Source organism: Besnoitia besnoiti, chromosome IV (assembly GCF_002563875.1).
Source record: "Besnoitia besnoiti strain Bb-Ger1 chromosome IV, whole genome shotgun sequence".
Classification (NCBI taxonomy): Eukaryota; Apicomplexa; class Conoidasida; order Eucoccidiorida; family Sarcocystidae; genus Besnoitia; species Besnoitia besnoiti.
Window position 1 is genome coordinate 3,299,186 of NC_042359.1, and position 11,205 is coordinate 3,310,390.

General features: G+C 56.1%; 1 protein-coding gene across 1 annotated transcript; it reads right to left on the reverse strand.

Annotated features, from left to right (window-relative positions):
* Window positions 1–2,445: 2,445 nt before the first annotated feature.
* Window positions 2,446–8,834, reverse strand: BESB_055830 (O-phosphoseryl-tRNA(Sec) selenium transferase; the record flags this gene model as incomplete). Its single annotated transcript, XM_029364018.1, has 13 exons — window positions 2,446–2,531; window positions 2,884–3,498; window positions 3,892–3,981; window positions 4,130–4,215; window positions 4,357–4,451; window positions 4,843–4,926; window positions 5,440–5,540; window positions 5,939–6,016; window positions 6,292–6,445; window positions 6,832–6,937; window positions 7,560–7,661; window positions 8,102–8,188; window positions 8,785–8,834. 13 exons carry the CDS (start codon window positions 8,832–8,834, stop codon window positions 2,446–2,448), a joined length of 1,734 nt encoding a protein of 577 aa, XP_029219941.1.
* Window positions 8,835–11,205: the final 2,371 nt, after the last annotated feature.

Genomic DNA, 11,205 nt, shown 5'->3' on the forward strand with positions numbered 1-11,205 from the left:
AGCTGCTCTTTCCACGCGAATCGGAGAAGAAGGAGAGCGGACCTGACCAGATGGAGCCTTCTAAACGTCTGCTTCCAGCGGCAACCTGCGGCTGCAAGCGCCGTAGAAGAAACGATGGAGGGAGAGCGAGACGACGGAGAGATACCGGCGAACTCGCAGGCGCAGGGAAACGCTGGAAGGGTCGTGGGCTGCATTGACTTTTTGACTCGTCTCTGGGGTTCGGGGGATCGCGGCGGAAAAGAAGAAGGTATGACCTCGAGTAGACAGGCTTTGATGCCTGGGAGACGCAGTGTGTGCGTCCCTGGCGCATCGCAGCCCACTGGCTGTGAGCAGTCGCTCGGCCGCTCCAGCTGTGCGCGATTTAACTAGGTATGTAAATCGTCTGTTTATTTTTATAGGTACAGACACGCCGTTTTCGAGTTAGTATATATGCATCTACATATATATATTTCTGTATGTAAATGTATCTGTGCATGCACACGGTATCACTTCTGGGACCCGGAGAGCGAGGCAAGTCGGTGTGCGCGCTGAAGCGCGCCCCTGGCAGGCTCCTCTCTCTGTTTGCGCACGCCCGGCATGCGCGGCACTGCATTCCTGGGATGTCTCAGGTCATGTCTTTCTTTTCCATGTTTTATCGTGCGTCTAGATGTGTTTGTCAGTGCGAGGTGGAGGCTGCAGGCCTCCGCCTCGCGATGTTGCCTGTGTGGGAGGGAACTGATGGAAGGAGGGAGGCGTGTCGGTCGCGCAGCGTAGCGCAAGACTGACCGCCGGTCTCACGAAAGCGAAAGGCGAGGCTTCTGCTCGCTGTGGGTTCCAAGCAAGTAGAGGCGGCACTGAGTGGAGAGGGACGAGTGGTGAACGCGTGCGTCGCAGCAAAAGAGAGTTCGCAGAGAGGACGAACCGGAATCCGTTGCAGACGCATAGCGGCGTGCGAGAAGACGCTGGAACTGCCCCCTACGAAGCGTGGGAATGCAGACACGTCATCCAGAGATTCAATTAGGGGAGGGGAGTGTGCGGGGGGCGGCGTGGAGGGGCCTTGCAGCAGATTCGGTTCAGAGTGGACAACCGAGCAGACACGTGAAGAGAGAATGACGCGGTTAACACATAGTCAGATCTACTCACACACGCACATATATATTTATGTATATGTATGTATATGTATATATATATGTATGTATATGGAGGAGAGGATGCTTGGTTCCTTGTTGGCGCGCGCGCTGGAGCTTCCGCCGGGTGCTGAGACCGATTAGGTAACGCAGTGAAGGGTGGAGGATTGTATTCTACTTTTGTTTTTTCAGAATAACCGTCGACCCCCCTATTCTTCCGCGAATTGAGTTGAATACTTCTCCTCATGGTGTCTGTCCCACATCGTTGCTCGTTTCCCGTTCGTCCGCGTCAAGTGACTTTTCGCGTGTGTCAGAATGCGTCTCGCTAAATGTCTTTCGAATCGATTCTTCGTCGTCTCGCGCACAGCTCGAGCGCTTCGCGCGCAGATATCACGATTGCGTGGCGACAACTACCTACATTGTAGGTCTGACACATAGAAAACGCAGGATCTCCTCACTGAGCTTCACTAAGCGTGAGGCTACGCCACAAAAGCCCGCACCCTAAACCCCCTGTTTCGCGTTGCTGTGTAGCAAGGCGAAAAGTGTATCAGCAGCGGCCGGGGCGAGCGAATGCGTCAAATTCTGCGACTCAACAGGTCTCCCTGCAGACGCACTCGGAGATTATGCATCGATATCGCCGCGAGATTAACAGACGGAAGCCCGTAGACAGAGTGCTACACAAGAGGCAGGCGTCGCCGTGGTATACCGAACAGACACGCAGGAGGCCCGCAGTGCAGCTACACTCACGGGAATACGACGGCGCGCCGTTAGCCAGCAAAACTTGGAGAAGGAGCTTGAGATTGGCTCCGCGGACGCACAACAAAAAAGACGCGGAAAATAGTGAAAATGAAAGCGTCCGCACTTGCTGCCAGTTCCGCGCATGGCCACCGGCACTCAGGTGTAAACATATATACATATATATGTATACAGACGTGTGCTTCAACAATGATATACATCCATATAAAACATATCCCATAAAGGTTAATAGATATCTTTTCACTTTAAACCCTAAATGCACTAGTGTGTGCGGTTTCACCCCCCCACATCCGTGCACGGACGGCCGGTTTGTTTTGTCTTCCTGTAGCCGCCCACGCAGATTCCTCTCGTACGAATCCCTGACTGGCAATCATGTGGCGCCGAACTCAACGCAGAACGTTTGCACACATCGATACCTACTGATACGCATATCTACGTCTATGCTTGTATCTCTCCGCGCCTATCCACCTATCTATGGACATGACTATCGCTGTATCCATCAGTCTGTCTTTTCGCAGATAAGTCGTTCTCGAAAAGCAGCCGCGCAGCTCCGAGGGAGCTGCCACTTCCGCTTTAGGCCGCTTCATTGCCCACTCGCGGACTTCTTCATCTCGAGCGCCACACGCCGCAAGCGGGGCAAGAAGGCCTCGAGCTCCGCCCTCTTGGCTCCTGACAAACCGCCACAGAACACGCGAGGCACCTGCACCTGTTTAAGGTAACGACTCAGCGCCATCGCAACCTGCACAACGCAGAGAAGCCCTGCGTAGAGACCCGGCGCTTGAGCCAGCGTAACGCGTGGCGCGCGAGTCCCCCTCGAAAGCGCCGCTCCATGGCCTGCATGCGTCTGCAGGCTTCTGCGGAAAGCTTCAGGGTTTTAGAGTTTAGGGTTAGACCCTCCCAGATGGCCTAAGCAGAGCCCTTGGAGACCGCTGCCGACGTGTCACGAGTCTTTCTGAGTGTGTGGGAAACCACTCGAAGCCAACTCAGGACAGAAGCTTCGCGTTAGCCCCCGCCGGCGTACCGATCGCGACTGCAACGGTGCAGTACGGGACAGGGAAGTTCTCGCAGTGACTGCCGTAGTTGCGGAAAACGTGCCCGCAGACAGTTTTCGTGTTTGGCGGCGCCGCGCCGGCTCGCTTTTTTTTCGCGCCTGTGCGCTCCTGCGCAACTTCGCTCTGCGCCGCCTGCTTGGCGCCTTCTGCCGCCGGCGCGCTGGGGCCGGGCTCTGCGCCTGCAGACGACGCAGCAGGGGGGGCACTGGAGGGCGGCGCAGCGGGAGACAGTGAGGAGGCGGAAGTCGAGACCGGCGGGGCGGGCGGCGAGGCGGCAGACGGGGACAGAGACTGCGGAGGCGGAGACGCGGGTGAAGGAGACGGCGGCCAGCACGGCACGACGCGCAGACCCGAGCACCTCCGCTTGAAGAGCGCGGAGCCGAAAAACGTCAGCGACCGCGCACTCTTTGCGTCTGCCGCATCGCGCGGCTGCATCTGAGCGCTATCGGGGCTCTCTGCGTGGCGCGGCGCCCCTACATGTCCTCCCGAGGAGCTGGATGTGTTTGTCTCACCCGCGTCTTCCAGGAAGGAAAGATCGAGGGCGAAGGAAATGCGGTTATTCCGCGCCTCCAAGATGCGGCTGCCTGGAGCCTCAAAACGCACACGACGGAGACTTGGGTCGCGGAGCCGCTTCAGTTGATGGAAGCAATAACGGTTTAAAACTAGAGAATCACATCTACTTAATCATATACAAGCCGTCCGATCTGCTTCGAGTATCGAATTCACGGCAAGAGACTGCACCGATGGGAGGTCTGTCAGGAGTGCGCTCCGACCTTCAAGCAGAGCAGCACATCCTGCTTACAGCCGCGCTCGCGTCTGACACGACACAAGTCACAACAAACCGAGGCAAACGCGGGAGAAGAAAAGGAAACGAAACCTAGACGTCACACAAAAGATGGTGCGCGTGACGTGAGTCGCAAACCTCGGCATCGCCCGACCCGCCAGCACCGCGCGTTCGGATTCGTGTGGGAACTCACCGACTTCCGCGCACAGCTTCTCAAGTTCGCCGGCGAACCAGGCATGGAGTTCGCGGCGTTCGCGCAGCAGGCGCGTGAGGCCAGTGCGTCCTGCAGGCAACGCAGAAAGGGCACTTCGAACCCTAAACTAGAAGCCTAGCGCTGAGCCGGTCAGCGCAGTCGCCGCCCCCCAGCTCGCGACCCTAGAACCCGGCGACTTGCAGATCTGTGTGATCAAAAGGCGCGTGCCGAGCAGTACCCATTTGCAGAAGCGTGATGAAGAGATCGAGGACTGGGCCGCTGCCGGCGCGACCGGGGTAGGTGGCCGCGATGCGCTGGAGGCTCCTGCGACGCAGAAAAAAGAAAACCGAAGACAAAAGAAAGCAGAAACGCAGATCGTGCGGACAACGAGAACCAGCGCGCGAGCGTCTGCTGCGTCCCGGAATTGACTCGTGACAGTCGTCTAGCCGTCGCGGCGAGACTCACGCAGGATCGCCAGCGATGATCGCGCCGCCAACGGGCGTGAGGAAGTTCTTGTCTGTGGACTGAACGACCGCATCGACACGCCCCGTGCGCAGCGCCTGCAAACCCCAGAGGAGACATACGCAGCCAAGCGAAAGTCCGCAAGAAAGCACGCACAGAGAGCCTAGTGCGGCAACAGCCGGACCAAGCGCAGACGCCGAGGCAGCTGCATAAGGCGCACGCGGCGCACGGACTGAAACAATACATGTAAGTACACAGAAATACATATTTGTATGGGCATGAAATAGATATAAGTACAAAGAAATACACACACGCATATATATATATATATATATATATATATATTCATAGGCATGCATTGTTCACGCTGATAAGCGGGGCCGTGTGCGCAGGCGCAGATGCGGAGCCGAAACATGTTTCTGTACACATGGATCTATCTGCGGAGGGGTTGAGAGGTGAGGCTCGCCGAGGAACCTCCCAGACGCTGACCTGGTCAACGAGATGACAGCACTTGGTGCACTGGAGTCCGTACGCGTTGTTCACCACATGCCCGACGTCTTTCGCCTTGCAGAGCTGCGGCGCGAGAAAATGGACAACGAACTCAAACACGGAAAAAAAAAGAACGGATGCGATTTCGACCCAGATACACGGCGGCGCGTGAGCGCGAAACGCGACCGCCAACGAAGAGACGACAGCCGCCAGACACCACCAGCGATGCCTTCTGCAGACACTCGCGCTTCGCTCCGCAGTGCATAACGCCGGCGGAGCCCGTGGCTCCACGCCCGTCGGAGGCTCCGCCGCTGCTCTGAGCGCCAGCGCCTCGCCAACGTTTGCTACACTGCGTCTCGGAATCGTGTTTGCTTGCAGGACGCACGCTGCCGCGCTTGCGACCCGAAGAGCATCGGGGGCTCGCGTCGCGTAGGCTGGACGCCTCAACCGCTGGCACGAGCATCTGCCTTTTCTCGACGGCACGTTTATGAGGAAGTGCCACATTTAGTCCCTGAGCACCCTTAATCCCTTAACTCCTACACAGCAGCAAATCTTCCTCGAGCCCACGACTCGACTGACGGATGCGGCCTCCCTTACACGCGCGATCTCGTCGACCTGGTCGGGCTCGCGCGGGGCGAAGGTCGACGTCGTGCTCAGCACGCAGAGCACGTTCTCAGGCCCCAGCCGGTCGATGGCATCTGCAGCGAGACAAACAAGCGCGCGACAGAGCCCTGCTGTCCACAGAGCGAAAGAAACATTCGCGCAGAGGCCGCGGCGCAGCGACCTGCGGAAAAGCGCACACCACGTCAACGCGAAAGGGCTCTCCCCCGAGACAGCGACCCCCAGGCCTAAGGCTGAGGGCAGAGATACACCAGTGGAGACGTGGAGCGCCTTCCGCACACAGACGCATGAAATGCGCCTCTGCTTAGTGCCCGAGATGCAGCTCTTTATATACCATGTGTATTCCCGTGAGGAGCTTGAACCGACCGGCGGATAAGAGGCGGGGAATGAGGCAGACGCGCACACAGCGCTCGAAGGAACGAGTGGACTTCGCGAGCAAAAGAGACGCACGACGAGACCGTAGCCGGGGGAGTACCTGCGATGCCGTCGAGGTCGGTCTGAAGCGCATAGCTGCCTGTGGCGCGACGCATTTCAACTACTTCTGCTTCAAATCCTGGGAAGAAAAACCAGAAGAGAACTCCACAGAATGCGTGGCGCATGCAATCACGGCCGACAGTAGGTCGCGATCCTGAGCACGTAGAGGGGCTTGGAGATCCACACCTATGCATGCGTCAGCATGAGTCTATGCGCGTAGATGCGAGCGGACATGCAAACGTGTATTCATGCACACATGATCATATACATCAACGCACACGCCTGCGGACACGAGTAAAGATTTGCCTATACGCGGCTCGAGGGCCTCTGTGAAGTGAGTCGGTTTAGGCTTACCGGCAGAGTAGATGGACTTTAGGCAGGCCTTTTGGTCGATTCGGGAAAAAATGATGAAGTGCGCAGAACGCGGCCGGGAGCTCCGAAGCGCCGAGAAGCACAGAGCGAGCGACATGCCCGTCGCAAACGGGACGACAAGCGCGGCCTTCGCTGCCTGAGGAAAAAAACTTGATTGCCAACATGGCGTATTGCGAAAAACTGTCGTTCCACATGTAAAGCCTCTTTCGAACTACCCACATTCGCTCAACGCATATATACGCACATCTATATGCTGTACCCCGAAACTCGACTGAGAGCCGCCCCCCCGCGCGGCTACATGTTCGCCCGCCTGCCTACCATAAATATGAATACGCATGATGAAAAAAACGCCGACTCTCGCCTCCTGCGTGCAATCGTGTGGCCTCCCTTCCGCGAGCGACAATAAGGAGACGCGGTCGGGCCTCCAACCGCGGTCCACTGACGGCGAGACTCCCCGCACACACTCAGAAGCGCCCCTGTCGCGGGGCTTTGAGGCGGAGAAGGAAACAAGCTGGACTTTACCCTGAGTCCGCAGACGTGCAGTGCGTCGAGAGCCAGGCGGCGGGTGAGGGCGAAGAGCAGCGAAGAGCCTGCGGCTTTCGGCTGCAAGGCTGCGATGTCGCCGGATCTGTTTGACAAGCCCCGCTGCGCATTGGGAGAGAGAATTGAAGGCTGGGCCTTGCGCCGTCCCAGGCTGACACACCTGTGCAGCTATGCGCTGTCGTGCTTCGTTTTGAGATGGTGGTTGATGGATGGATTCTCGTGAGCGTTCGCCAGCAGAGCATACATGCAGAGATGATTGAACGGCGAAGCAGACGAGACCCCGAGCGGAGAAAAGAAGCCAAGGCGCAGCTCTGGTAGGATCCGCGACGCATGCGATGGCGATACAGATCCACGAAAACGAACCTAGACGCATCCCCAGCACGTACACCGAGCGAACGAATGCAAGCTACCGCACCGAGAAGTGATCTGCATGCGGCTGAGTCACCTCCACATAAATACATGCATGAATACATACTTTCACACATACATATATATATAACTACAGGTGTATATACGTGTGCGTTCGTATGTATATATGTTCATGTATGTATACATGTAACATTGACTCGCACACGTGCAGGCGTCTGCATTCAGCATACATTTATATATACATATTTTTGCATGTTCGCACGTGGTCCACTTTAGTCGTGCGCGAGATCGGTGACAGCGAAACAGAGACGTGTTGAGACGCGAGTGCAGCCACTGACCTGCCAATTCCGTGTGCGAGGCCAAAGTTCCGCTGCGCGACCAGCCGGCTGAAGACTCGACCCTCGCGCTCGCCGACGCCCACGTTGCCGAGGTGGTTGTTGCTGCACACGAGGCCCGACGCGCGAAGCAGAACAAGTTAGCAGAGACGCGTTCCAAACGAACACACGCGAAGGTGACTGAGCCGAGTGTATATACCGCACGGTGTGGAAACAATTCCGCGTGATGCAAAGCAAGCAACTCGCCGCCAGACCGTCGCGCCGGAGCGAGGGAACGATTTACGAGGAAAAAAGAAAAGCACTCCGTGAAGGCTTCAATGATCTCCGAAAACACAATGAACCGAACGCCCCGCTGCGAGTTCTTGGCACATTCAGTAGAGGTGCGGCTCACGGAAGAAGCAGTTGTTGAATGCAACATCCTAAATCCCCATTCTGCTGCTACCCGCCCGAATAGATGCGTGTCGCTAACAAATGCGCAAGATGCTCCAGAGGTATGTCGGAATGCCATACTAACGGCGGAACAAGGGAGACACGCGACGCCTTACCTGTCTGCAGCGGCGAGCTCCTCAAGGAAGAGCGAAACCGCCAAGTCGTCCCAGCCTTCCTCAGGGAGGCGGCGCTGCTCAAGCAGTCTAAAAACAACGAAAACGGCCCGCAGGCGTCCTCCATAATCGCGAGGCGAGTATCAGAAAGCAGAGGCGTGTGTCGCATACACACATAGATTTTTTTTACATATATATATATGTACATACAGCTAAACTTATCTCCATCCTAGCAGTTACGGAGAAGGAGCCTAAAGACTAGGCTCACAGTGCAACATGACGTTGGCGCAAGGAAGCAGCGGAGGCACGTTTGGAGTGAAGTGGGCAGTGGGATTTCTCTGTTTAGGTCGCGCGCCGTGTGTAGAGTCACATCACAGTATGCATGTCAAGCGAAAAAAAGAGGGGGTGAAATTGCATCCTGTCAAGCCAAACAGTGGATGGAGGTGCCTTACATTCGAAACTGCTGAGCGCGAGAGTGGCGGGCCTGTGAAAGAAAGAAGAGCAAAAAACGTGGTCAAGTAAGCAACAGGAGACCGGACAGGCAGCGGGAGGCAAAGAGACAACTGCAAGACTAGTGGATCACTGATGTGGACTGAGAGAAGGCTGGGGGCAGCTCTGTTGAAGCGGATGTCGCGGAAAGTAAAAACCTCGTTGATGGACTTGCCTCATCTGCAATCTGCGCGTACGACTCGCCGATCAAGTCGCCGGCGAGGCGGAGGAAACTTCCCTTTTCCATGGTGCTAGGGGCGCCGTGTAACGCTCCAGTAAACCAGAGAGTTAAGCATGAATTGGAGAGCGCGTATCGCGGGCATCTGTGCGTCGCGGCCTCAGTTCTTCAGGAGGAAAAACGAAAACGGCAATTGAAGCCATGGGAGGATTCACGATACTTCACGAAGACGTGTATACACCCATCACGACGTCGCCAGCTACTCGCGGAGAAAATGACCCGAAAAACAGAACGGGAAAAGCCACTTCCCGTTTGTTTCATCCAGGAAGTGGAGAAGTGTCAAGAAGGTACTCCCTTGTGCGGCTGGCGGGCTGGCTCATGCGTCTGGCGGCTGGGCATTCTGCACACGCCGAGCGCGTTCCTAAGGAAACGTCTCTCTGAATCGTTCTCCAGGCATCAAATAAGCGAAGCTGCGGCACCAGAAATCTGTCGAGCAAAGACAGAAACGTGGAGATTCATCGGAGAAGGGCCTTTTTCCTCAGGCGATTTCGGGCTGTGGCATCGACAGCTACGCGGGCACAGAAGACACACTCAGCGTTTAGATAGATGCAACAGAACTGAAACCGAGGAACAAATCTTCGCCTGCAGGCAAGCCTAGCGGGATTGAAGATGAATGAGCAAAACTGCTCCTTTTCTGCAGCTCATAAAACAAAAGAGTAGAGGATTTCGCAAGGCAGTGACTTGCGTTTCTTGAATTCGGCGCAATCCTGCGCGACGCCGTGCACTGTCTCCGTCAGGCATGCTGTCACGGCGCAGCGGGGTAAGATCAACGCCACATCGATGCAGCAAAGCATGAAAGTCGTGAAAAGGCAATTCTGCGAAAGAACTGCGTGGGTTATTCTCTCATTCTACTACTAGATTTTCGTCCTTCGCTGCGTCTTCCGCTCCAGTGCAAACGCTTATGACCAGAAGGCGCCGCCAGAGCCCACACTCCGACCCCCCGCCAGGAACGCGTATTGAGAGACAAGTGCCGGCAAGGGTAGACAGAACACAGAACTGTTTGACTAAATGGGAGACAATACGCTTTTTACCATGCTTGAAGAAGTGTCAGTGGACCGTGCTGCGTCAGAAGGCGCACGAGATACCCGTGTTCCCACTTGGCTGAACACGACGGTTTTTCTGCTCACGAGCTTTGCCTGTTCTGTTCAAGCTGAAGCCGCGCGTACAGCAGCTGATGAAAACGCGCCTTGAGCGTCCATTTTGATGGGCTGGGGATGTGTTTCCATCTGACGGTGGTTAGCTGAGAAGCGCGTACCCTGAATAGGGCTGCTCAACAGCCGTAGGCACAACGTGCGACGGTCTGCAACACGAACCCTACATTCTACGATGAGTTGTTCCGCCCAGGCGTTGGTTCAACCTTTCAAGCGCAACAGCGTTTTTCACGTTTGCGAGGCCTTCTGTGCTTGCTTTTCTTACGCTTCCTGCATATGATCGCGCCTCAGGTTATAGTTGTATTGCGCACGGGCCGTCCCACGGCACTCCTCCACTAGAACTGCAAAGGAACGGGAACTGATCATCGCAGCGTCATGTCACAGCAATATTAGGAGGGCGGACACAGTACACTACATTCGAGGGCTAGCACCCTCATCACCAGCAGGCGCAGCGGATTTATGCCAAAATGCCGTTGCCTCCACACTCTCGCACTTACGACTGCAGCCAGGACTCATACGCGAGATCACCACGGGCACTACGTTAACGAATTGTGTCACAATTACATATTGTTTGATCTTGCGCGGGGGATAGACGCAATGTGCTGCGAAGCCCTAAGAATCTGTAACTCGCCACCGAGCGAACATCTCAGCGAACGGCTATCCTCGTGAAGAACGCAAACCACTGCTGAAGAGTTCATGCAACCGCAGTCCCAGCAAATTGGTATTCCCTAATGGCACACGTCGGAAGCTGCTATCCTGAAGGGCGACGAGAAGCTACGCAGCACAGACCGTGGCTCAACGTCAATGCACGGCGACCGCATGTTTGGCCATTTTTGCACGCACCGTACAAAAAGAATCTATCCAGAGTGGATTGACGAGGCACGACAAACGCCATAAATATCGCTACAGAACGGACAGTTCTCTCGGTTGAGCGTGTCCAGTGCGTTTATGGAGACTGATCATGCTGCTGTCCGGTCCAGAGCGGCCGCATACGCACTGCGCGAGCCGCCACAAAAGCACAGGCATTCTTCGAACAGCACAGGGCAACTTGCAACGACGCATTCCATGAGGTGAGTGTGTTTGGTGAGCCCATCTCCCGGTTAGGGGGCCTTTCTTGAGGCCGTGAGGGTTCAGTGGTACGTATTGCGTATGGTTTTTTGTTTGTCGTGCGACCTCGACGCAGTCTGACATCCGTGCCAGCGAATGGCTGAGTGGGAAGGTAACGAAGC